Source organism: Bos taurus, chromosome 16, assembly GCF_002263795.3.
Source record: "Bos taurus isolate L1 Dominette 01449 registration number 42190680 breed Hereford chromosome 16, ARS-UCD2.0, whole genome shotgun sequence".
Taxonomy (NCBI): domain Eukaryota; kingdom Metazoa; phylum Chordata; class Mammalia; order Artiodactyla; family Bovidae; genus Bos; species Bos taurus.
In genome coordinates this window covers 38,648,670-38,676,561 of record NC_037343.1, presented here as the reverse complement: position 1 = coordinate 38,676,561, position 27,892 = coordinate 38,648,670, and the positions used below count along the sequence as shown (strand labels likewise).

At 38.8% G+C, this 27,892-nt stretch overlaps 1 protein-coding gene across 2 annotated transcripts; it reads right to left on the bottom strand.

Annotated features, from left to right (window-relative positions):
* Window positions 1–58: 58 nt before the first annotated feature.
* Window positions 59–26,941, bottom strand: FMO3 (flavin containing dimethylaniline monoxygenase 3). Of its 2 annotated transcripts, none has more exons than XM_059875218.1 (9): window positions 26,757–26,941; window positions 26,066–26,203; window positions 14,456–14,644; window positions 11,530–11,692; window positions 10,903–11,045; window positions 9,626–9,825; window positions 4,471–4,826; window positions 1,949–2,021; window positions 59–1,241 (listed from the first exon to the last, which is right to left on the bottom strand). In XM_059875218.1, exons 2-9 carry the CDS (start codon window positions 26,195–26,197, stop codon window positions 899–901), a joined length of 1,599 nt encoding a protein of 532 aa, XP_059731201.1. In that variant the 5' UTR covers window positions 26,198–26,203; window positions 26,757–26,941; the 3' UTR covers window positions 59–898. The 2 variants fall into 2 exon arrangements, with proteins under 2 accessions (XP_059731201.1, NP_776482.1); NM_174057.2 differs by having other exon boundaries at window positions 843–1,241; window positions 26,899–26,909.
* Between the last annotated feature and the right edge of the window lie 951 nt (window positions 26,942–27,892).

Sequence of the window (27,892 nt, the reverse complement as noted above, 5' to 3'; positions counted from 1 at the left end):
ATGAAGAACCCCCTGGTAACTGATGATGCTAATGGATTATTTTATCTGCTCCATAATGTCAAATGTAAACATTTTTAATTATCAAAATTTAATTGTAACATGTAGTAATACTTTAAAAATAACATTTTAGATTTATTTTGGTACTACATTCCACAAGGGATATAATTCTATATGATCCATATCAGGTTTTATTAGACTTGGGTCACAGCTTTGGCTAAAGATTTAATTTTTTATGACTTTCCATTCAGTTAAAAGGTATATTTGGTGCTCCACTCATTGTTGTTGTTGTCCTTATCTTGCTGCTACATGTGAAAGTTTGCTTCTTTATTGAAAATATAAATAAAATGAGTTACTTCTTGCTAACTTTCATTATAGACAGGGTCTTCATGCTACTTGTCTTGGCCAGGGAACAGGAGGAATTGCCTGGAGGACACAGCAGAAAACAAAAATAGAATATAATAGTCAAATAACCAAATTCGCCGCTTGATCCTGGTGAATAGTTTGTAAAATTAGGCTGAGACTATCATATTGTGACTATTCTGCTTTATTTACTCACTGTTTAGATTTGAAATACGTATTTCAAAGACTGTTATAGGAGAAAAGGAATCATGTCAAATATTTCAGATGAGTTAAGTTAAAAAGCATATATCTAACTATAAAATGTTATGGAAATGTTATAGAATTATGCAATGTTAGTGAAAGTTAAGGGGAAATGATAAATGCTCTTTAGATCATGACATGATTCTCATATGGGCTTATTTAGAAGCCTAGAGATAGTACTGTCTTACTAATGCCCACTGAATAGGAAAATAGAAGGTGTGAAATTCTTAATTTTTATATAGTGAAGCTTCTTTCCAGGTATTGTTAGTAATGTTCAGAATCCTAGATAGAATGATGGCTAGAACAACACAATGAGAGCAGCAATTGATACAACAGAAATAAGAACAGGTCTGAACCAGTTGCAAAATAAGCAAGGCTTCAGAGGACTCCCAACCACTCTTGTCGTCATAGGTTTCAGTAACCGGTCCCACTGGGTCAGGATGGCGTTTCTGGCTCCTGGCCACTTTCCTGGGCCCACCAGCCTAAACTGGTATGGGGTGCAAGGGCCAAAGTAGACCTCCAATGCCAACTTTGGATCTGTGAGAAACAGCCATGGGATGTTGGGCTTTGCCCCAATGAAGGAGGCAAGCTCATCCATATAAACAACATAATCCGTCTGTATGGTATCACTTTTGCCAAACCTAGAGGAGGGAGAGAAACAAGACTGTGGCTATCCGAGCTTCCTTTAGAAACAAGAACAGGGAAAATGCCTCACACCTTTTTATCCACGCAAATCAACATCGATCCTTTTGTTGGTAAGGGGATTATTGCTCATTATCCAGTACTTTGTAGATTTTACTGAAGGACTTTCATACTGATCTCACTTGGACATTCCACAACACAACAAGGCTGCTGAGAAAGGCATTTTTATCCACATTTACAAGTAGAGGAATTGTCTCTTGCTCACGTGTAGTTATTAATTCATGGCCACTGAGCTGATTAGTGACAGAGGTAGGACTGGAGCCTAGTTCTTCTGACTAGTTGTTGTGTGGCTGAGTCATTTATTAGAGCCACCTATTGGAAGGCATCCTTACATTTTAGAGGATGTATGAGCTAGAAAATAGAAGTCCACATCCGTGTGTTCCCAAGCTCCTCTGAAATTTAATCTTTCTGGGTCTCTCTTTTATGATATATTGCAGGAGATATGGAGGGCTGAAACAGGATTTAGTGGTCTATCAGGTGCGAAGTATATCCTTGATAACTATTTGTTGAATGGCTGAATTTAGCTCATAGCTGTCACCCTAATGGTCCCACTCAGGAGTATTCAAGACTAAAACAGTTCTAAGTATTCACAAAGTCAAATTTTGCTATGAAAATTCTGGATCCCCTTTACCACAGATGTTCTTACAATTTGAGCTTTTTCCCCATTTTTTCATCAATATCATTCATCATGTCCTTGACAGAAGGCAAAGGGCATGTTCCTAAAAAAAAAAAAAGTGGAAAGACACGATAATAGTTAAATAAGTCTGAGCCTGCAATGTTTCTTTTTTAATAATGAGTTGTGAATTGCATTAGTATTTTCAAATTTTGCTGTCATTATCTAGCAAAATAATATCTTGAACAAATACCCAGGGAGTCATTCTGAGACAAACATATAGGTCATTCCTAATCTTCTCAGAAATGATACTTGTCACAGTGATTAAAACCAAATAACCTTTCATCTTTCTATCTTTGCTCTTAAACTGGTTATTGGATTTAAAAATCAGTTTGAAGGATTATATTCTACTCTCTAAGCTTTATTTTTAAGTATGTCATCTAATAAATTATAGTCAAAGGTATATTGACATCTCTTTTTTAAGATTTAACAAACAGATCTTCATAGGAAGTTATCTTGCTTTGCCCAAAAAAGGGAATTTCTAACAGATAAGAAAGAGAATTTAACAAAGCTACAAGGTTCTTTCTGGAAAGCCAACAGTTTCTGAATGAGACTGTGGATGTGGACTGTTTACAAGTCACCAAGGATACAGGGAGGTCCTGGGAGGCCAAATCTGAGTTGGGGCTGCCCCAGGATTTCAAGCTCTTCCTGGCATTACCTTACAGAATTTTCTAAAACCTAGACCCAAACATTTGTACTCGGAGATGCTTCAAATCTAGTGTGATTTCTTTGGCAACTTTGGGGTCACCTGGAACAAGACTAGAATTTCCAGTCTAGCTCTGATTGCTCAAGACCTACAATGACTCTCTGTTCCTGAAATGCCTACAGGCAGGATCATAAGAATAGTTTGTCAACATGGCCTTGTTCCAAACCTTGGAATTGGTTCTGTCCTTGGGCAAAAGGAGAGATAGAGAAGAGGCTATATTCTGTAGTCCACCAGCTATTGCCATTGGGCTGCTTGTAACTGACCCCTTGGTCTGGTAATCCTATTCCCCCAAATTGGGTTGTTTGCCTTATATCTCATTTTCCCTAAGACTGAGTCTTTGCATCAATTCTCTGTTGGCTGGGTCTGTGCCCTGTCTCCTTTCTTCAGAGCCCACGTTATAACTAGTATCTTCACAGAGAGTAAGTGAATATTTTATAAGCAGTTAAAACCTACATTTTAATGCCAGTCTTTCTGAACCTGAATCCTGAGTTCAGTTCTAAGTAGGATTTCATTCCATCACTTTCCTGGCTGCTGCCTCACTGGAGAAACATCACCCTGCGACACATCTCTGCTTGGGACCAGGGGAGTGAAGGAGATTTAGAGAGATTGCTGATATGTAGGACCATAATGATGTGGTTGGGAGCCTGGTGGTGAGTGATGATGCAGGATATGTAGTTGCAGGTTCAAATATCCAGGATAAAAGAGCATTTAAACCCCAGCAAGTCAGGTAGGACTGGAAGCCTTACATTGGGCTTCAAAGGAAGCAGACCTGCTAAGATTCATTATCTAGAAGTTTCAGGTTTAAGACCAACCAGACTTTGCACATTACACTTTGACATCTTGATTTGTTCTTTAACCATAGCTTGGTTTTATTTTCTGAGTCTGCCCACAATGGCATTCAAACCTTAATGTGAATCTGATTCCAGTACTTGGGGCTGGATGATGCTGCCTGCCTTCTTTGCTTGACCCCAATCAAGTTCATTGTTTCTTTTTTCCTTTTAAAATACAGGGACTTAGGATTCCTTTACCTTAGAGACTGTCTACAACACCAAATGATTTCTGCTTCTACTGATCCACTGCTTGTCCTTATCTGATACATGGCAAGGAAGAAAACAGAACAAGAAAACCACTTCCTTTCCAGAAATCATACTTTTTTTCATGAATGTGGATATTTAAAGTTGCTGGATATTGGCTTTGAAACATCTTCTTTCATTAACCTTTCAAGAAATATCATTCTATTGAGTTTTAAAAATCTTAATTTTATAAAGTTCTTCTGCATCTAAGATGAGAAGCTCAGGTATTCTCAAGTTTAATGAAAGGTCTTGGATAATTGACAATTCTAAGGAGTTATAGGGCTTAACAGGTGGTGCCAGTGGTAAAGAACCCATCTGCCAATTCAGGAGACATAAGACATGTGAGTTAAAGCCCTGGGTTGGGAAGATCCCCTGGAAGAGGAAGTGGCAACCCACTCCAGCTTTATTGCCTGGAGAATCCCATGGACAGAGTAACCTGGCAGGGTTTGGTCCATGGGGTAACAAAGAGTCGGATATGACTGAAGCGACCGAGCATGCAAGGAGTTATAAATCACAAAAACACTCTTGAATCATTGTTTTGTCTATTGTTTATGACAATCTAATATATTTTAAATTGCTTATAGAATATAGTACCAAAAATATAGAATTATAGATTCTGGAAACTGGGTGGGACCTAGGATTTGTTCCTTGTTAATAGGAATATTGTTTTCCTAAAGACTCAAAGGCATTCTCAATGAGATTCTTTGTCTACTTACCCTTAATTACTTGTACTGCCCAGCGAGACTGCAGGTCAGTAGTGGGGATGGCAGCTCCAAGGGACTGGACAAGGCCGATCACAGCCAAGGTTGGCTTTTCCAGTGGAGGTGGGAAGATGCCTTTAAATAAGGTGACCTCATTGTCTCTGCTCTTAATGATGGAGTCATCAAGGAAGGGGTAGGCATAACTATAGCCTGTTGCAAAGATGACATAGTCAATGGCCTTAAACACCGTCCCATCCTCAAAAATAGCTGAATCCTCTGTAAACTCCTTCACATTTGGCTTAATGGTCACAATGCCACATAAAATGCAAGCTGGGAGTTCGTCATTGAACACAGGCTCTTTCCTCAGGGTGCTGTGTGGAAAACAGAAACAAGCATTAGAACAGTACCGTTTCCTTTGTTTTATTGGTCCATAATTAATTGATAGGAAAAACCTACCTAAGGTTTTTTAATGTTCCATGGAGTGTCATCAATATGGCTGATAGATAAAACTTATGTAAGGCCACATTATGGAGTAACAGAAGTTGGTTTTTGCTAATCCCTTCTCTATTTCCTTTGATCTTTCTCTCTTTTCCCACTGAAGTCTCCCCAAATCCCAGAATAAGCATTCAGATATAGGGGAAAACAAAGGTTAGAGTACCTGGGTCTTTAAATTTCTTTTCTACTAATCAACTGTGAACCTTGATCAAATTAAATTTTCTTATTTTCTCTTGCCTCACCTTCCTCACCTGAAGTGGCAATAACTGCTATACCTATCTCAGATCATTGGCAGACCTAAGTAATATAAAGAATTTGGCACAGTCTGTAGCACACAGATAGTGCTCGAAATGTTAGCCATTATTCTTAACGTAACATAATCCAAACTGATCATTGTGATGTGAAGAAGATCAAATAGGAGGAAGGAAGCCAAAGGTGGAAGGCTGCAGCCAGGTTCTACCATAGAGGGTGAAGTGTGAACCCCATTAAGACAAAGCCATGTCAGGTGAGAAAGTGAGGGTCTAGGAATTTAAATAAGGCCAGGAGAAGAAGAGGAAACTGGAAATCTGGAAAGAGAGCTTTTGATTATTTTTTATTCAGTAATATCTCTAGTGAGTCCACAGAACTCTGCCTTAGGGGTAAACGCAATAATGTTGGAAGAAAAGACATGGTTCTTATAGGATGATGGGAACTGTGTGTGTGTGTGTGTGAGAGAAAGCTGTAGGTAGATGCTTCTGGGGAGGAAACTGAGCCAGACAATGAGATTGGTTGGACTGCTGGTTGGAAGAAGGCTGGATTCAACCGCTCGAATTATCTGCCATTTATCTTAAACTCACTTCTATGTTGAAACTTCCTTTGTCAAGGCCACCAGGATCTTCAAGCCACCAGATCCAGTGATCCACTCTTACTCCTTATTTTAACTAATTTATTAGTAAACTCACACTTGATGGTTTCCTCCTCCTTGAAACACTGTGTTCGTTTTGCTTTCATGTCATCACTCACTCTTGATTCCTTTCAACCTACCTTGCTATACCTCACTATTACTTCTCAGTGTCCTCTGCTGAATTCTTCTCTTCCTGACCTCTAAATAGCAACATGCCTCAGGTCTTTTGTCTTCTCTTTTGACATTCATTCTTCAAGAGATGTCATCTAGTTTTCATTTATTTAAATACTATCTATATTCTGACCAGTCCACATTTTAAACTTATGGTTTGAATCTCTCTTCTTATGTACCCACTGCTGTTCCACATTCTTCTATGCAAATACCAAACAGGCATTCCAACTTTAATACATTTAAAACTAAACTTCTGCTTCTCCCATGGTTGTCCACATCTCAGTAGACATCACCTCCATCTTTGCTCCCTTGCTCAGATCAAAAGTCTGAAAGACATCCTTGACATTTTATTTGCTTTCACATTTGCTATTCAATTGAACAGAAAATCCTGTTCACTTTACCTTCAAACTCTTATCCCAATCTGACAACTTCTGACCACTGATGATCCTGGTTCAGGCCACCTTCCCATCTCATCTGGGTTTTTGATAATAGCTTCTTAACCAGTCTTTCCACTTCCTTCTTTGACCTACCCTCTACAGTGAGTTATGGCCATAACAGCCAAAGTGATCTCTTCAAACTAACTTAGACTTTGTTTCCAGTTTGGTCAGATGCCTGCTATGGTTTCGCACTGCATTCAGAGTAAAGGCCAGAGTGTTTACAATGGCTTCCAAGACCTAGCATCAACTGGCTATTTTGATGTCTCTGGTTTCATTTCCTGCTATTCTCCCCAGTCTTCTTCCCCAAGAAAAGAAGCCACTGTATTTTGTTAAACATGCCAGTCATACCCTTGAAGAGATGATGTCCTAGCTGTTTCTACCATCCAGAATAGTCTTCTCCAGATACCCTTATGGCTCATTTTCTCATCTCCTTCAGAAATTTGCTTGAAAGCTTTTTCAGTGAGACCTTCTCTAAGGGTTGTTTAAAATTGTCTTGATGTCATCCCCTCTTACCCTTATCTGCCTTATTTAGATTTCATGCTGTTTGTGTCTGTTTCCCATTATTAGAATGTAAGCCCCACGAGGATAGGGATTTTATGAGTTTATTCAGTGCTATATCCACAGGTCCTGGCACATAATAAAAGCTTAATAACTATTTGTTGACTTAATGAAATAACTTTGAGGTAAACAGCTTAGAACTTGGGTTTTTTCACCCATGTCAAAGCAATTTCTTATCATGTGATTGGCTTGGAGGATATTATAGGAGAGAGTGAGGAGAAGGCTGAAGATGAAAACACTGTGGCCATAGATCAGTTGGAGGGCTCCATTAAGGGGCAGGTAATGAGAGCAATGCATTCATCTCACACACTAGTAAAGTAATGCTCAAAATTCTCCAAGCCAGGCATCAGCAATACGTGAAGCATGAACTTCCAGATGTTTAAGCTGGTTTTAGAAAAGGAAGAGGAACCAGAGATCAAATTGCCAACATCCGTTGGATCATCAAAAAAGCAAGAAAGTTCCAGAAAAACATCTATTTCTGCTTTATTGACTATGCCAAAGCCTTTGACTGTGTGGATCACAATAAACTGGGGGAAATTCTGAAAGAGATGGGAATACCAGACCACCTGACCTGCCTCTTGAGAAACCTATATGCAGGCCAGGAAGCAACAGTTAGAACTGGACATGGAACAACAGACTGGTTCCAAATAGGAAAAGGAGTACGCCAAGGCTGTATAGTGTCACTCTGCTTATTTAACTTCTATGCAGAGTACATCATGAGAAACACTGGGCTGGATGAAGCATAAGCTGAAATCAAGATTGCCAGAAGAAATATCAATAACCTCAGATATGCAGATGACACCACCCTTATGGCAGAAAGTGAAGAGGAACTAAAAAGCCTCTTGATGAAAGTGAAAGAGGAGAGTGAAATGTTTGGCTTAAAGCTCAACATTCAGAAAACGAAGATCATGGCATCTGGTCCCATCACTTCATGGGAATTAGATGGGGAAACAGTGGAAACAGGGTCAGACTTTATTTTTCTGGGCTCCAAAATCACTGCAGATGGTGATTGCAGCCATGAAATTAAAAGACACTTACTCCTTGGAAGGAAAGTTATGACCAACCTAGATAGCATATTGAAAAGCAGAGACAGTATTTTGCCAGCAAAGGTCTGTCTAGTCAAAGCTATGGTTTTTCCAGTAGTCATGTATGGATGTGAGACCATACATGACTGTTGGACTGTTTATGGTCCACAGTTGGACCATAAAGAAAACTGAGCACTGAAGAATTGATGCTTTTAAACTGTAATGTTGGAGAAGACTCTTGAGAGTCCCTTGGACTGCAAGAAGATTCAACTAGTCAGTCCTAAAGGAAATCAGTCCTGAATATTGATTGGAAGGACTGATGCTGAAACTGAAACTCCAATATTTTGGCCACCTAATGCGATTCACTGACTCATTGGAAAAGACCCTGATTCTGGGAAAGACTGAAGGCAGGGCGAGAAGGGGATGACAGAGGATGAGATGGTTGGATAGCATCACCGACTCGATGGACGTGCATTTGAGCAAGCTTCAGGAATTGGTGATGGACAGGGAAGACTGGCATGCTGCAGTCCGTGGGGTCGCAAAGACTTGGACATGACTGAGTGACTGAACTGAACTGAATGAGAGTGAAGCACCAAGTCCTGCTTTGCTTAACTTTGCAGTTAAGAAAGCGGTTTTAGAGCAAGGTGGCTAAGAGTGAGGCACTTTGGAGTCAGCAGATCTGGACTTGTTTCAATCACCATTTCTGACTTCCTAGCTGTGGGGCTTTGGTAAACCACAGTTTTCTCATCTCTCAAATGAAGATTATAATAGAGCCATCATCATAGTTGCTGTGGCTCATAAAGAATCTGCCTGCAATGCAGGAGACTGGGGTTTGATCCCTGAGTTGGGAACATCTCCTGGAGAAGGGAATGGCAACCTACTCCAGTATTCTTGCCTGGAGAATCCCATGGACAGAGGAGCCTGGTGGGCTACAGTCGATGGGGTCACAAAGAGTTGGACACGACGGAGACTAACACTTTCACTTTTTCATAGTCGTCGTGAGAATAAAGTGAGATAATGCATGTCTGAGACTTAATAAGGCTCTGACATGTATTAAGTACTTAAAAACATGTTGACTATTATTATCATTACTCTAGGGAGTAAATGGAGAAGGCAATGGCACCCCACCCCAGTACTCTTGCCTGGAAAATCCCTGGACGGAAGAGCCTGGTAGGCTGCAGTCCATGGGGTCGCTAAGAGTCGGACACGACTGAGCGACTTCACTTTCACTTTTCACTTTCATGCATTGGAGAAAGAAATGGCAACCCACTCCAGTGTTCTTGCCTGGAGAATCCCAGGGACGGGGGAGCCGGCAGGCTGCCGTCTCAGGGGTCGCACAGAGTTGGACACGACTGAAGCGACTTAGCAGCAGCAGCAGCAGGGAGTAAAATTCTTGACCTGTTATATAACTTTCCAGCTGTGCAAATCTGGTAAGGAGAATTGTGAAACAGGAAAACACTCCTAATTTTTGCAGTTCTTTGTCCTCTGAAATGTGAGAGGTGATTACTTCACTTTGATTTGTCTAGGTGTTATTTCACATATTAGGGTTGTTGACAGTGAAATAAAAGTTAGTAGGCATTTCATGTTTAACTCTGCTTTACCTGTTTAAAGGCATCAAGCCGTAGTTCTCGTGCTTGAATCTGGCGTTCATTTGCTTCATGTACCACCAGTTAGAAATGACTGTCGGTAAGGTGTTCTTGAGGAATGTTTCAAATCGAGTGATAAACAGCATGTCCCATGGATAGCCTTCATCCCAGACCCGGCTCATCACCCAGGAGCCACTTCGGGAGCTGATGATGACCTTGAAAAACACCAATTCAACTGTTAACGTGGTGACTGTAGTAGATATGCCTCTCAGATCTGCCTTTAGAAATGGAGTTATTGCACCACTGCTGGCAGTGTCCAGAAGGCAGCCCTCAGCTCTCAGCCCTCTTTGGGAGTTGCTTTGGTGAAGAGGGGGCTTCCCCCAGCATTTTATAATCTTTTTGGATCCCCTGCATTCAGTGACCAGTTGAAGGAGGAAGACAAATACCTAGCCTCTCTCAATTTGTCTCACCCTCTCCTTCCCCTGCTGTGTCCACAAATCCATTCTCTACATCTGTATCTTTATTCCTGCCCTGCAAATAGTTTCATCTGTACCATGTTTCTAGATTCCGTATATATGCTTCAATATATGATATTTGTTTTTTTTTCTTTCTGACTTATTTCACTCTGTATAACATGCTCTAGGTGCTCTGTGATGACCTAGAGAGGTGGGATGGGGGTGGGATGCAAGGGAGGCTCAAAAGGGAGGCAATATATGTAAATAAAAATAAATATCTATACTGGTAAAAAAAAAAAAAATGACCCAGCCCCTCACTTCAACTAGGGACAATTTGGAAGGATTATCCTAGCTTCAGAGTAAATAAAGGAAAACTTCTTTCCCTTCCCTCAGAGGTATTCATCCAGAGAGCACTCCCAGATGAACTTCCTGCACTATAACCCATATCTTAGGATCAACACCCGTCAAATCATTTCTGTGGTATTCTCATCTTTTAGCCAAATCTTCTCTGGTGTAGGTGACCAATAACTGAATACTGGTTATATTTCTTCTAGTGCTTGTTTGATGATCCCACTGGTTTTGGAAGAATTTATTGGACACATTAGACACCAAACATCCCAAAGAAGAAGCTTGTTGAATGACATCATTCCAGCTGATGTTCTGCCTTTGCCACATCAAGCTATTTAAAATCCCACCTGTTACCAAAGGGCATTGAGCTATATGAACCACTACTTAGTCTTTGCATCAAGGACTCTGCCCTCCCCGCTTTCTTTCACACTTTTCAAATGGTATGGCTGGCCTTTTAAAGATAGTTCCCTGAGTATCAGGGAGGCATACTTTTTCAGCTATGTGGCTGAGTTCTGAGGCGATGTCACAGCCTGAGTTCCCCAGACCAATCACCAGGACTCGCTTCCCCTTGAAGATTCCTGGTTCTTTATAGTCCCGGCTGTGGAAGCATTTGCCTTTAAAAAGTTTTATTCCTGAGTGAAAAAGTGGAAAACATGTGAATTATTTTGATTTTCACTGAAAAAACTGCTATAACAGAACTTGTCAGTGAATATGGTTGCAGTAATAGGAATTTTAATACTTAAACTATATTAGATACAATATATCAAATTGTATAGATATATGTGCTCAGTCATGTCCAACTCTTTACGACCCTATGGACTGTAGCCCACCAGGCTCCTCTGCCCATGGGACTCTCCAGGCAAGAATACTGGAGTGGGTTGCCATGCCCTCCTCCAGGGGATCTTCCTGATCCAGGGATTGTACCTGCATTTCCTGCATTGGCAGGCAGATTCTTTTACCACTGAGCTGCCTGGGAAGCCCATTAGATACAATAAAAGCATATTTTAATTTAATGTGTACTTTTATAAACTATACTTTTGTATACATAAGAAAGACATCATCAAGGTTATTTCTTCATGCAAGATGTGTGGATGGCAGCGTAAACTTTGGCCTTACCTGGAAAGGACTCTTTAGGTATGTTGGGGTACACATGATGTCCAGAACAAATCATTACGGCATCAAAGACAGCTGATTCCTTTTTACCATCCTTTTCAGTGATAACATCCCATTGGCCAGTGGTTTGGAAATCGGGACGCTTATTTACACTGGATACAATTGTCTAAGAGAAACGCAGAAAGATAATCTTCTTTACTCTAAGCTAAAAGGCAGATTTGGCACCAACATCATCAAATAGTATGAAGAAAATCCTTAATAGCGCCTTAGGGAGAATACTTAATTCATTATGAAGGTGCATATTATAAATTCAAAGTTCCTTTTTAATAAGTCAAAGCATAAAACGATCTATATGATTTTTAAAAATATTTATTTATTTTTGGCTGTGCTGCATCTTTGTTGCTTCACAGGCTTTCTCTAGTTGCAGTGAGCGGGGGCTACGCTCTAGTTATGGGGCGAGTGCTTCTCATTGTGGTGGCTTCTTTTGTTGCAGAGCACAGGCTTTAGGGGATGCAGATTTCAGTAGCTGTGGTGCAGAGTGTAGGCTCAGTAGTTGTAACTCTCAGGCTTAGTTGCACATGGCACAGGGGATCTTCCTGGACCAGGGATCAAACCAGTGTCCCTTGCATTGCAGGGCAGATTCTTACCCACTGGACCACTAGGGAAGCCCCTATCTATATGTGTGTGTGTGTGTGTGTGTGTGTGTGTGTGTTCGTTTTTAAATCCCCACATAATTCCTTGTGTATGACCAGTATTCTCTGCAGTACAAGAGTGATTCATTTTGGGGCTCTGACGATTGAATTACAGTTTACAAGAGGCAGGTAGCCCATGTAGTAAATAATCTGGTGGCCAATAATTTACATAGTAATACATAATAATAATTTCCTAACATATTTCTTTAGCCATTTTATTTTTTTTAAACTGCTTTAAAGCCTTTATTTGATCTTCAGAATAATTCTACAAGATACATAGTTGCTTCATTTTACATATGAAATGGAGACTTAAAGAAGTTAAATAATGTGCATAAAATCCAATAACTAGGTTCAAACGTTAAATATAGGTCCTTGATTCTACAGCTGTTTCTCCCATTGACTTTCCAATTTCATTCTTTAGGTGGTTCATATTTTGGTCAAGACACAGAGTTTATATGAAATAGATCCTGTAAAAATACAGCATTTTTTTACTCTCATCCTTTTACTATGTGTTTGAAGTTAAATTTACACTTGATTAAAAGTCAGCCAAGGAAGCATCTCTGATCTCAATTATGGTGCATGCCTTGTAGCTACATGATGAGTAAGATACTATTTAGGACTGTTCTCTTCCAAAGGACAGGAAACACCCAACCCTGACTTGGTAACATTTCTGAGGCAGTCTCACTCAAGTGACAACACGCTTTTCTTTTTCTTCTGTGTCCAAGTCATACCACGCTGTTTCTTAATAAAGTAAGAGAATGAGCTGGACTGAGAAGTGAAGGCAGAGTTAAAAGCGCTTGCAGGGTTGTTGTTCTATTGCATTTCTCTCTATAGGTTTGAAGATGAAGCCAACTGGCCAAGAGTTACAAGTTTCCTCCCCAAATGAATCATGTAACTTTCACTATTTCATAACATGGATACTCCCTATAAATTGGAACACATGGCTTCTCAGGGGAAAACTTCCATAAACAGTATTGAGGGATATAAGGGAGAAAGAAATGAGGCCAGGGTGTCTATTACAGTAGGCCTTCAAGGAAGGAGGATTCTATTTTTTTTTTTTTTTAAACTTTGTACTTGTATGGTCATTGAGTTTTGTGAAGATGCACTGATATTAAACACTATCAGGGTTTTGTCCTTATCGGAGTGAAATGAACCCTGCAGCTTCCTTAATGGTCTCTTTACTAGATTAAGAAGGCACCTTTCCCAGATCATCAAAACATAGAAAGACTTTCCAACTTTGCCAAATGATCATAGAATCATACGGCATCTCAGCATTAGAAATTAAGAGCTACTCTATAGTTGCGGTAGGAAGGCTTCTCTTGTTGCAGAGCACAGGCTCCAGGGCATGCAGACTTCAGGAGTTGCGGCATGTGGGGCTCAGAAGTTGCAACTCTTGGGCCTAGTTGCGCCGTGTATGTGGGATCTTCCCAGAGCAGAGATTGAACTGGTGTGCGCTGCAAGGCAGATTCTTATCCACTGGACCTCCAGGGAAGCCCCTATCTATGTTTTATTAAACTTTATTTCCACGTGGTTCCTTGTGTATGACCAATATTCTCTGCAGTATAAGAGTGATTCCTTTTGGAGCTCTGACAATTAAATTATAGTTTACAAGAGCCATGTAGAACATGTAGTAAATAATCTGGTGGCCAATAATTTTTGTATTAACAGCAATTTCTTAACATACTTCCTTGTCATTTTATTTTTAATGTTATTATCTCAAAATGAAAGATACCATCTATATCCAGAGTGTAAGTTCTCATGTTTTAGTATGCTAAGGATCACCTGGAAAATCTTATTTTCTGACATAAACATTTAAGCTTATAATTTTCATAAAAGTTTTTGTGCTCTCTACTTGCCATAAATATTGATATATCAAATTAAATTATCATTTAGCTCTAAATATTTAAAAATTTCCCCTGAAATTTCTTTTTTTGACCTGTAAATTGTTTAGGAATAATGAGTTTTTAATTTATAAATTCATGTCTACCCAAGCATTTTTTTCTTTGCTCTGATTTCTAAGCTTATGGCATTTTGGTCCAAGAACTATGTGTAGTTAAAAATTTCCTACATATCTTAAGAAGAATGTATGCTTTCTAAATCTAGGGTCAAAGAAGCCATACTGTTAAAATTGTTTACAATTGAGAAAGAGATAGTGAAAGGAACAAATGGGAATCTTTTAATAACTATAGAATTCCTCACAGTTATGCCCCCAATAAGTTTTTTTAATAATATCTTACCTTAAATTGTATGTATTTCAGGAGGTTCTTTTCTTTGGCAAACATAGTAATATATTCCTGGAGCTTGCTGTTGTGCATAAAGTTAGGAAAATCATCAGGAAATGGAAAGTCTGGAAAACATGTCATCTCTTTGGAAGAGTTGGTAAAGACTGACCGATAAATGCTGGCCCTGCCTTCCTCTACATGGTCCTGTGAAAGAAACATTTTAAATGGAACAGAGTTTGTAAATGAGTATATTTATCATGGTCAGGACCAGTCCCAAATAATTATCACTCATTTTTGGTTGGTCTTTCCAAAAGTAAATGCAATAAGATGAGGCATAAATTAACTTCACTTACATAATTTGATGATAATCAAAGGAACTTAGAATGTTAAAATATATCTTTATTCACATCTTTTCTGAGGGAAACAGATTCTGCATTTCATCCTGTCCTTTCAAGAATATATAACTGGATTAATTTTGTTGCTTTGAACCATTAATTACAGTGATAGTATTTCCCAAAATTTACCCGTGCACGATTTCAATATGCCAACTCATGAGCATGGACAGGCAATGTGATATATACATGCAATGGAACATTATTCAGCCTTAAAAAGAAAGGAAGGTTTGATACATGCCGGGATATGCATTAATGTTGAGGACATATGCTGAATGAAGTAGACAAGCCACAAAAAGACAAATTCTGTATGATTCCATTTATCTGAGATACCCAGAGTAATCATGTTCACAGAGACTAAGAAAGTGGTGGTGGCTTGGGGCCAGGGAGAGGGAGGAATTGAGAGTTAAATTGTTTAATTTCTGCAGAGTTTTACTTTGGGAAGATTAAAATGTTTTGGAGAGGGATGGTGGTATGATTGTACAATAATGTCAATGAACTTAATGCCACAGAACCGGACACTTTAAAATAGCTACATGGTATATCTTTATTGTGGTTTACTTACCACAATGAAAAAAAAAACTTCCTTTAGCATATTATGCTGGTAGATTAGATCATAATATTTTTTATGTATCTAGGGCAGAGAGCACCTTGATTATGTTTACAATATCTTTTTAAAATGTTTTTAACCATACCCTATAGTTACATATTTTTTATTGCAACCCCGTATATACACACATACACAGGGACCAAAAGTTTTATGAAGAAAAATTATTTTCAAGAACTTGAGTTGCACACATACTTTCCATCCATTCTGGAAGGTTGCCTATCTCCACTTCATTTAGTTGTTTTTCTGGAGATTTATCTTCTTCCTTCATCTGGTACATAATCCTGTTTCTTTTCATTAGCTTTCTGTGATTGTGGTTTTTGTTCTGGAGGCTGTGGGATTATAGTTCTTGTCTATCCATTCCATTTAAATATGCAGATTAATTCATTAATTTATATCATTGCACACAAATGGGTTATAATCTCCAGAATGAAAAACATTGATTTAAAGGAATTAGGTGAGGAGAAAGGGGAATAGAGGCAGAAAAGGAGATTACTTAAACCCTAAGCATTATTCTTTGGGCTAAAATTCTGAAATTAACATAGGTCCATCTATGCTATGATTTTTCCAGTAGTCATGTATGGATGTGAGAGCCATAAAAAAAGCTGAGCTTAGAAGAATTGATGCTTTTGAACTGTGGTGTTGGAGAAAACTATTGAGAGTTCCTTGGACTGCAAGGAGATAAAACTAGTTAATCCCAAAGGAAATCAGTCCTGAATATTCATTGGAAGGACTGATGCTGAAGCTGAAGCTCCAATATTTTGGCCACCTGATATGAAGAACTGAATCATTGGAAAAGACCCTGATGCTGGGAAAGATTGAAGGCAGAAGGAGAAGGGGATGACGGAGGATGAGATAGTTGGATGGCATCACTGACTCAATAAATATGAGTTTGAGCAAGTTCAGGGAGTTGGTGATGGACAGGGAACCCTGGAATGCTGCAGTCCATGGGGTCACAAAGAGTCAGACAAGACTGAGTGACCAAACTGACATATTAGAAAGATTGAGCAAAACACAGAGGGCAGAGGGAATTTGTTTTCACATTTGAAATTCTGGTAAGATATCATTTCAAAGCCTCCCCAAAACAACCTGGGTTGGGGAGGGTTGACACTGAAGAGTCAAGTAGCAGTGATTAGGAAGAGGTAACATGATTAAGACAAGCTCGGACCTTAGTTTAGCTCTCTTGAACTCATTCAGTTTGAATAAAACATGAGTTCCTGCTTGTTCCCAAAGGGGATGCAGAAGTCATCTGAGACTCTTAGTAGCTACTTTGCCAGAGAGTTGCCAAGGGTTGGGGGGCAGCTAAGTGGCATTTTAGTAGAGCTGAAGAATGGACCATTTGGGTCAGGGACTCAATGTGCAAACTGCACCTGGTAAGTGGAGTCTGTTCAGCTAGGAGTTTCACCAGCCCCTGACAGCTAAGGGAGGACAGTTCCAGGTTCATCAACTGGCCTTTGGTTAAAGATTACTGAAGGATAGGCATGAAGGGTAATCATCTACAATAGGAACATCAGGAGACCAGAGGATTCAGAGGACAGGCCCAAGACTGTGTTTGAATTTGGGAAACTTTGGCTTTGCTTCACCACAAGGTCATGTAAGTTCTATTTCTGCATAAGCCCAGAGACAATTTTAGAAAGAGCTGAGGGACAAGGAAGGGAAACTAAAAGACTGAGTATTGCTCCTAAAGAGACCTAGAGATTAAGCTGTGCCAAATGGGGGTACTCCTTGGGTCTTAGCATGCTTTTATGTTTTTCTCTATGTAATTCTGGATATTTGTCTTGTCCTATTTATGCTAGATGTAAAAGAGTGACCTGAACACTTAGTAGTCTAGTGTTACTTACAGATAAAACATTTCAAAATATTAAGATCTCACCAGAGAAAATGGGAGAGGATCTCCCTGGACAGAGTGAGAGTTTTAAATTTGGCTGACATGCTTCACTCAACAATTTCATATTTTCTCTCAACTTATAATATGAGCTATATGGTAGACAGAATTTTAAGAATGACCCTTAGTTCATCTCCTCCTTGGGTAGTCATTTGCCCTTGAGTATGGATGAAATCTGTAAATATATTACTCCTCTGACTATGTTGTTAAGTATTATTGAATCACATGATCCCTTTACAAGCAGAGTTTTCTCTGGCTGGTATCAGAAGTTAGAGGTTCAAAACATGAGGGGAATTCAGCTTGTTCCTGGTTTCGAAGATGGAGAGAGACATATGCCAAGCAATACTGGCAGCCTTTAAGAGTTGAGAGGAATCCCATTTACAGCCAGCAAGGAAACAAAGACCTTAATCTTGAAACAACAAGGAACTGAATTCAGCCTCCACCCTGTAGTATGCAGATTCTTTCCCTGTGCTTCCAGATAAGAGCCCAGCCCAGGCAGCACCTAATTTTTGACCTCATGAAACCCTAACCAAAGAAGCTAGCTGAACTATACTGTACTTCTGATCTGTGTAAGTGAAAAGTGAAAGTGAAGTGGCTCAGTTGTGTCCGACTCTTTGTGACCCCATGGATTGTAGCCCACCAGGCTCCTCCGTCCATGGGATTTTCAAGGCAAGAGTACTGGAGTGGGTTGCCATTTCCTTCTCCAGGGGATCTTCCCAACCCAGGGATTGAGCCCAGGTCTCCTGCATTGTAGGCAGATACTCTTACCATCTGAGCCACCAGGGAGGTCCACTGATCTGTGTAACTGAGAGTAATAAAGAAACATTTTTAGCTGTTTTAGTTTGTGGTAATTTGCTACGCAGAAATAGAAAACTAATACAAAGTCCAAGGTAAAGTTTTGGAGCAAGGCAAAGTTGAGGAAAATTAGGTAACAACAAAGGAGGAATTTTATATGATAAAAATGGTGCAAACCCTTGAGACAGATTTGAGGTGTTTTTGCAATTTTGGGTGTTCCAGGATAATAAATTTCCCTAGCAATGCTGAGCTGATTGGTCTTTAGTTTTTCTTAGGTTCCCCAAGAGCCATGGTTACTGAAAAAGGAGTTGCAGCATCAGCTAATCACATCATCTGTGACTTGCTATTAAAAAAAAATATGTCATGAACATCTTATTGTTCCTATTTGGTATTATAGTGTATCTCAGAGTCCATGTGTATAGACTGATCCTTTTAAGTTGATCATATGAGAAGTTCATAAGAGTGACTAAGATCATAAATGACATTTTCAAATATAATAATTTTTTTTGGGGGGGGGGCAAGTGATCAACAAAGAACCAAACCTTACTTATCTATGGAAGTAGCTTTATCTATCTTTTTAAAATTACTAAAGTAACTCAGACTTCTGATTACATATGAAAGATTATGCAGATGTATTTAACTCTTCTTCCCCTAAAATTGGGTTTCCCAGGTGGTGCTATTGGTAAAGAACCTTCTTCCCAATGCAGGAGATGCAGGAAACCTAGGTTCAATTCTAGTTGGGAAGTTCCCCTGGAGTTCGAAATGGCAACCCACTCCAGTATTCTTGCCTGGAAAATTGCATGGACAGAAGAGCTTGATAGGCTACAGTCCATAGGCTTGCAAAGAGTCAGACATGACTGAAGTGACTTAGCATGCACACACCCCTAAAATTACTGTAAAGGTATCAGAGATATAAACCCACAGGGAAAAAAAGAAAAAAAAAGTGAAAGCAAACAAGAAACAACAATATTTTGAAAGTAGAACACAGGTGGATGAGTGCTAACTGACTTACCAGATCAAAGAAAGCGGAAAGGGATCTTCCGGACCCAGGAATCTAACCAGCATCTCTTATGTCTCCTGCATTGGCAGGAGGTCTTTCCAACTAGTGCCACCTGGGAAGCCCAAAAGTTAAGACTGCTGCTGCTGCTAAGTCACTTCAGTCGTGTCCGACTCTGTGCGACCCCATAAATGGCAGCCCACCAGGCTCCCCCGTCCCTGGGATTCTCCAGGCAAGAACACTGGAGTGGGTTGCCATTTCCTTCTCCAATGCATGAAAGTGAAAAGTGAAGTCGCTCAGTCATGTCCGACTCTTAGCAACCCTATGGACTGCAGCCCACCAGGCTCCTCCATCCACGGGATTTTCCAGGCAAGAGTACTGGACTGGGGTGCCACTGCCTTCTCCAAGTTAAGACTAGATCTAATCAAATGGGAATCCAGATTAAATAGTGATCTTATAAGATATTCAAGGTCTACCGTCTTTTACTTCATATATTTTAACTTCATAGGAAACTGCCAAGGAGGTACTCTCATTAAAATGGAACCCTCTTACACTGTTGGTGGGAATGCAAACTAGTACACCCACTCTGCAGAACAGTGTGGAGATTCCTTAAAAAACTGGAAATACAACTGCCTTATGACCCAGCAATCCCACTGCTGGGCATACACACCGAGGAAACCAGAATTGAAAGAGACACGTGTACCCCAGTGTTCATCACAGCACTGTTTATAATAGCCAGGACATGGAAGCAACCTAGATGTCCATCAGCAGATGAATGGATAAGAAAGCTGTGGTACATATACACAATGGAGTATTACTCAGCCATTAAAAAGAATACATTTGAATCAGTTCTAATGAGGTGGATGAAACTGGAGCCTATCATACAGAGTGAAGTAAGCCAGAAAGAAAAACACCAATACTAATGCATATATATGGAATTTAGAAAGATAGTAACGAGAACCCTGTATGTGAGACAGCAAAAGAGACACAGATGTATAGAACAGTCTTTTGGACTCTGTGGGAGAGGGAGAGGGTAGGATGATTTGGGAGAATGGCATTGAAACATATATAATATCATATATGAAACGAATCGCCAGTCCAGGTTCGATGCAGGATACAGGATGCTTGGGGCTGGTGCACTGGGACAACCCAGAGAGATGGTACTGGGAGGGAGGAGGGAGAGGGGTTCGGGATGGGGAACACGTGTATACCTGTGGCAGATTTCATGTTGATGTATGGCAAAACCAATACAATATTGTAAAGTAATTAACCTCCAATTAAAATAAATTTATTAAAAAATAAAATGAGAGAATAAAAAAATAGTAGGAAGATAAAGTTTTCAGAAAACAGGGTTACCCAGGATAATAGCAGTGTGGTTAGCCTAGAGAAGGGAAACAATCCAGAAGAGTGTCTTTAAGAGATAGTTAAGAGAAGAATTAAGCCAGTGAAACACCTCATGTATTTAACTGTTCAGAGGAGAGTCAAAATTTGGTGGGAGAGGTTGGGGAGTGAATTAGAATAGCATTGTAACATTAAATCAACAAATACCACAAGGCAGTTACTAACTCCAGTGAAAACAAAAAGTTAATCAAGAAAGAAAGTATAATCAGAATCCACTAAGCAGCTTAGCAATGATATTTACATGGTTGTAATAATATAGACATGAAGGTTAATTAAACAAAAAGAATGGTATGACTGTAGGAATAAGAGAAAATGAAAAATTTTGTAAATGAATCTGTTCCCAAAATTCTAAGGGATTATTGTTTTTATGTAGCACCAGTCAAAATAAATTCTATAAATGCAGAGAAAATTACAAGAAATGAATCAAAAATGAACATGATGAAACAGAGAATTCAAATTCTATGTATTAGAGTAAGAGGAGATCCAGGGTTACCTGATTTTCTGATTCTTCAAAAGAAGACATTTCCTTAGATTTTTATGTGAAATATCCTGGTTTTAAAATAATGGACCGAAATTAAAAACATAGAGATCAAATAAAATGGACGAGCCAAGCCAGTTTGCTAACTCTACAACATATATAAACTATAGATTTTTGTCTGGCAATTTTGTGATCATCCACCTCAGTGAATTATCTTATTTTTTGTAACCATTTTCCAATTGATATCCTTCATGGTATAAAATCAGATAGTCAGCAGTTGATAATTTTTCATCCATTCTATTTTCTCTTTTTTAAGTTATCAATCATTTATCTTACTGAGTCTAAACTTCTAAAAGAACATTAATTAATAGATCTTTAAGAGAGAACTTAATTTCCTGGAGGCAGTATTTTCCATCTTCATTTTGTTATAAATTTCTATCGTATTGTCACCTGAGGATTTCATTTTATTATTTTTTTCTTTCTTTTTTTTATTTATTATTATTTTTTTACTTTACAATATTGTATTGGTTTTGCCATACATTTTACTTACATATTTTTTCCAAAAATTTGAGGATTTTTTTGACTTAATCAGTTTTAGAAATGTTCCATGGGCACTTGAAAATAAGGCATATTTCATCTTTTTAAAATACAGGGTTTGTTGTATATCAACTAATGACAGACCAAAGTGCAAGATGCAATGCTTGCTAAGTTACTATTTGACCGAAGCTATGATCCTTAAAAAACCAAAAACAAACAGGAAACAACTGTGTAAATATTAGTCAGTTCATAAGATTGCGTTTTCAAATTTAAAAAGTCAAAAAAACTCTAAAAGGGACTCCAAAGAAAAACATTTTTTCTTTCCTTAAAAAAATTAACATTGTTTTCTATCTGAAATGGTTTTCCCTTTGATGAAAGATCAAACTGTAGATCACTCTTGTAGAGTTGCTAGTTTATAATGAAAAGCACTGAGCACTAGAAATTTAATTAGGGCTCATATAACTCAAAGATGTCAGGCCCCTAGAATACAAATTTTTAGTGTCATATTAGAATATGCCAATCACATCAAAAGCCAATGTGTCTTGGCTTGCTATTGAAAAGTAATTCAGTGGTAGATTAGTTGCCAAATCTGCATCAGAAAGCAATGTGATTTTGAAATATGATGAGAGTTTTCTGCTACCCTTGGGTAGTTAACTCTGCTAGTGTGCATGTGGGATGCGAAGGTGGAGGAATTCACAGCTTTGGATGAGTTGAGGATGCTTGACAGTGATTATAGTCAACACAAGGAGGGACTAAATATTAAAGATCAAAGTGATACATAGGCTAGAAAAAAAATCAGAGGAAGTGAACAAAGGATTGCCTTCCCAGAAAAAGGAGACTTTATTCATGACACTTCAGGACAAAATCCAGAAAATTTGTTGACATGTTGTTTGTGGAACTCCTGAGAAAGACCTTCTCCCTAGATCTGCAGCCTAGTCATAAAGTATTTTCTTAGTGATCAAAGCAGGTGAGGCAAATACATCATTCTGCCTTTAGATCTGGGTTAGAAGAAGGAACTATTAATAGAAGGACCTAAGAAAGTGCTGTAGAAAAAAGCTACAAAAGTTTTAATTATGTGCACATTCCTTTTTTAATTTAATTTGGCTGCATTATGTAGCACACAAAATCTTAATTCCCCGACCAAGGATCGAACCCATGGCCTCTGCCTTGGAAACATGGATTCTTAAACACTGGACTACCAGGGAAGTCCCTGCAGTTTTATTATTATTATTTTTTTACACCTAGCTAATGTTTGGATCTTAGAAAATGTAAAATGCTGACTTTATCAACTAACTGTAATGAAAATACAAAATTTAACTTTATTTTATAGTATAATCCTGTAATGTGATTTCTAGGTATATTGCTACAGACTCATGGAGGTATTTGAGAAACACTGCAAGTCACAGTATCATTTGCATCTTCAAGTCCTCCCACAGAGGTGAAAAAATTAGGGAACGGTGAATAATCAACTGTATTAGTTTCATGTGGCTACTATAAATTAAATTAAATTTAAATTTAATTAAATTACCACAAACCTGACAGCTTAAGGCAACAGGAATCTATTCCCTCATGATTCCAGAGGCCAGGAGTTGAAAACCAGCATCACTGGGCCTAAATCAAAGTGTTGGCAGGGCCAAGTCCATTCCAGAGGCTCTAGGGGAGATTCATTATCTCTTCCTGCTCCTGCTGGATGCCAGCATTCCTTAGCTTTTTTAGCATCTGGAGGCCACCTGTATTCCTTGACTAATGTCTCCTTTCTCCACCTTCACGGTCATAGCATAGCATCTTCATATCTCTCTTTCTGATAAAGTCATATTCCCTTTTTTCTTTTGTTTCTGTGTGTCGAATCTCCCTTTGCCTTTCTCTCTCTCTCTCTTTTGAAGTTTACTTTATTTTCTGGCTGTGTCAGGTCTTAGTTGTGGTATGTGGGATCTTTCACTGAGGTGTGTGGGCTTAGTTGCCCCAGGGCTGGCAAGTAGGATATTTGTTTCCTGACCAGGGATTGAACCCGTGAAATGTGGATTCTTAACCACTGCACCACCAGGGAAGTCCCATGACTTTCTCTTTTAGGGATAGATGTTATGGCATTTTTGCCCTACACAGATAGTCCAAGATAAGCTCATCGTCTCAAGATTATTAATGTTATCATACCTGTAAATATCTTCTTTTTCCCTCATTAGAAATATTTACAGGTTCTAGGATCAGGACCTGATATCATCTTTGAGGGGCCCATTGTTTGAATAGCCTATCACAGTTCACTGTCAGGCCCCTAAGGGTTGACATTTATCCCACATGTCAACTACATTCATTTCATCTCAACATCTCCAAAGTCTCAGTCCACTGCAGCATCAAACCAGGTTCAAAATCTCACATATATCAACTCAATAATTCTAAATCTCATTGTCTAAACTGTCTGAATCAGGTATGAAAGCAACTCTGAGTGTAATTCACCCTGGGACAGAATTCTCTATTTCTGGACCTGTCGAGCTAGAAAATAAGTTATCTTATTTCAAAATACAACGATGGGACAGTCACAGGGTATCAGTAAAAAACATTCTCATTCCAAAAGGGAGAAAATGGAAGGAAAAAAAGGAGTCATCAGTCCCAAGCAATTTTGGAATCCAGAAGGGTAAGTTTCATTAGGTTTCAAGTTCTGGGAAATAAGCATTTGTGTCTCAAGGCTCCAGCTTCTGGGTTTGTGGTTCCACCCTCTGGGGTAAATTTTTTTTTTTTCTTGAAGAGTACCACATGCTTGCAGGTGAGTAGTTTATACCTCCATGATGCTAAGTTCAAATTTTAAAGCCTTCCTTGAGCAACAGGAGAGGCAGCTACTCTCAAAAGCTTTATCAGCCGTGTCTTTGTTCAACAATGCTTTGTAAAGTAAGCATGAATTTGAGGATCTGGTTAAGATCACCGGATAGAAGACCTGCCAGCTCAACAGGCCACTTGTTGAAATGGCACCCAGCAATTTATTAAGGGATTAAGAATTCAAACTGGAAATACAAGTCAGACTGAATTGGAGTCTTGTGTTTGCCATTCACAAGCTATTTACCATTTTTTTAAAATTTTCTTTTAAGCTTCACATTCATTTGTAAAAGGGAAAAATTCATAGCTAGCTTATAGGATTATTATAAAGATTGAATGAAATGAGAAAGGTGTTTGGTATATAGAAAGTACTTAATAAAACAGCCTTATCAGCCTTCACTGTGCTAATCTGAAATTCTGTCAGCACATTCCAGTGACAAACACTGAGCTCCGCAATACTGGGAAGCTGCTGTATAGCACAGGGAGCTCAGCTCAGCGCTCTGCGATGACCTAGAGGGTGGGATGGGGGTGAGTGGGAGGTTCAAGAGGGAGGGGATATATGTATACTTATACATGTTGTTGTACAGCAGAAACTAACACAACACTGTAAAGCAATTATACTCCAGTTTTAAAATAATCGATGCTGAGTGGTTCAAAAAGAGTTCTTTGAAATCTAGAAAATATCTATATCAATAAGAACAATTCTCATATATTGATAATATTTAAAGAGCCATCATAGACACTTTCTTCTTAAACATAACATTTCTATTAAGGTATAAAGGTTAACACTAATTTTGTACTTGTGGAGGGAATAGTGGTTTAAAAGGGATTACTGGGGACTTCCCTGGTGGTCCAGTGGTTAAAACTTCGTGCTTCCAATGCAGGGGGTACAGGTTTGATCCTTGAAATTGAAATCCCACATATTGTGTGGCATGGTAAAAACAAGAAAATGGGGTTATTTATCTTCCTGTGTTCCTATGTATTTATGGTTTATTGGAAGAAGAAGAAAACAGGAGTAGGCTTAACCAGAGAGTATTCCTAAGGTTGTAGGCACGGAGAGAGTTGGGGCACAGGGAAGCCTCCACACCTGATAATATACTTGTTAGACAACAAGGAAGTGATCTCACAGCAGCTTACAAGCATACCTGCTGATAGAGTCCTTGATATAAATGCATAGAAGTAAGCCTGGCAAGCTACAGTCCATGAGGTCGCAAAGAGCGGGACATGACTTAGTGACTGAACAACAACAAAAGTCTTTGAAGAATGTCAAATCAGTGTGTCCTCTTCTTGGTTCCTCTTGCAGCAATCTCAAGAATTATGTATTTTTGGCCAGACCAAAAGTCAGCACCTGAAATCTTAAAATCTGTGGTCTGAATCTCTAAGAGGTTGTTCCAGAAACTCAACAAATGAATGGAAAGAACCATCAATTTTTAAATGATTAGCTCATGTAATTCTGTTACATAAACTTAACCAATATTTGACCATGGATTTTATCCCCAAGTGGCTCACTTATTAATGATTTATTGGAGTTGAGTTCTGTACACAGAGACTGACCAGCTCACTATCCCATTTACTTCTGAAGTAAGCAAGGGATTTACTTTCCAACCTGCTACTGATGTTAAGCTTTGTAGAGCAAGTGTAACTGGCATGACAGCCTGTGCTCAGGCAATGTGTTCTCGCACACTTCCCCCCTCACTCCCCAGTCTGCTGCAGTGATATCCCACTCACCGAGAATTTCCACAGGCCCCCAATGTCTTCACCCTTCTCAAAGCAGGTGGGTTCCAGTCCCTCTTCTAGGCAGTTTCTGATGGAGGCCAGGCCACTGATGCCTGCTCCAATGATGGCCACTTTCTTCACCATAGTTACCTGTGCAAAGGCCCAGAGATTCACAACTAAAACACATATGCACACACTTATACCCACAAACTGTTATGCATATACGGAAGAAGAAACAAATATATGTGCGTAAGTATATATGTATATATGCACACATACATATATATACACACATGTACATATACTCACACCCACTCTCATATATATATATGAAGAGACATATGTATGTGTATGTATATACATACACACACATATTCATTTCTTCTTTCTACTTTACATAAGGCTTGATGAAGAATAAGGTCTGGTTCCATCTGTATTTCAGTATGCCAGGTAGTCATCTGTTTCTTCCTCTAATAATGTTCTTAACCTTCTCAATTAAAAATAAAAATCATCTCTTTATCTAAAAATAACTTCTCACTAGCTACTATCCTTAACCTCTGTTCTAAAAATTTGTTTCCTAATCTTTTCCTATTCCTGACAATATCTTTAGACCCTACTGTTACTTCTTTTTTTTTTTTTTAAAGGCAAAATCACATAGCTACACAGAAAAGTAGATTTGGATAACAAAAATTAGAATCCTTACTGCTCAGAAAAGAAAGATCTCTATTGAACTATATGTCATTCTCATTTTGGCCATATTTGGTATAAAGGTAGCATTCTCCTTCTCCATTTACCAGTCCCACTCTCCCCCCTCTCAAATCATTGCAGTATCATTCTTTTTCTACCTTTCTGTAATCTTCCTTTTTTCTGTAGATTTAAGTCTTGTCCAAAACGTCTGAGCAGTTTGAAAGAAAAAATACTTCCCTGAATCAACGCTCTAGTAGGGTGATATTGGAAAATGGGAGGAGCTACTCTTAAAGAGGAACTTGCTTCTGGAGACCTCTGCTCCAGTCTATTGGCCACCCAGTGCCTGCTTTCCATTAGCAAACCCAATCTAATGCTTAAAATCCTGGACTTTTGGCCTGGGACTCAGGCACTTGTCCTAGATAGATGACTCTGCAGTTATCTGCTCCATTTTATGATGTGTTATTCAAAGTTTATTTTATTTTTCTCATTTCTAATTCTTCTGTAGGTATTTCATAGTAAACCCCGCCCCCGCCCCCTCCAATACTCTTGAAAACTAGTTGCTTAACTGAGACTTTTTGGTCCTGCAGTGATGATGAGTTTTCTCTCTTTCTTCCTATCCTCTCTTTTGACCTTTGAGGTCAAAGGTTAGATTTCTCAAAAATGTCTCTTATTGATTCTGGCTAGTGTGTTGTCATGGAAAAGATCAAATTCCATACATTGATCCATTTGTACCAGGTAAAATTAGTTGGTCATAAGACTAAATAAACTATACCTAACTCCCAGTCATGAGGTATATTGAAGTTTGTAAAAATTGTTTTCCTACTAATCATGTTCCTTAAAATTATGATACCTCAATTATTTTAAAATTGATACCTCAATTATTCTCATTAAGCAAACAATGTTTAAAATAAACTGACATATATTTAACCCTGGAGAAATTGCTCTTTATGTCTTTTGGAGGTGGTAATCCTCATCTCTTAAGTAAATATAGTAAAGTGGAGAGTCAGAAACACCTCAGATCTTAGTTCAGTCACTTACAGCAGTGTGACACTGGGCAAGTCATTAAGCCTCTTCAATTCTTGTTTTATTCATTAATCAAATGAAGATCTACACTACTACTATTTCTTGCTCAATTGTCACAAACTTAGAGGA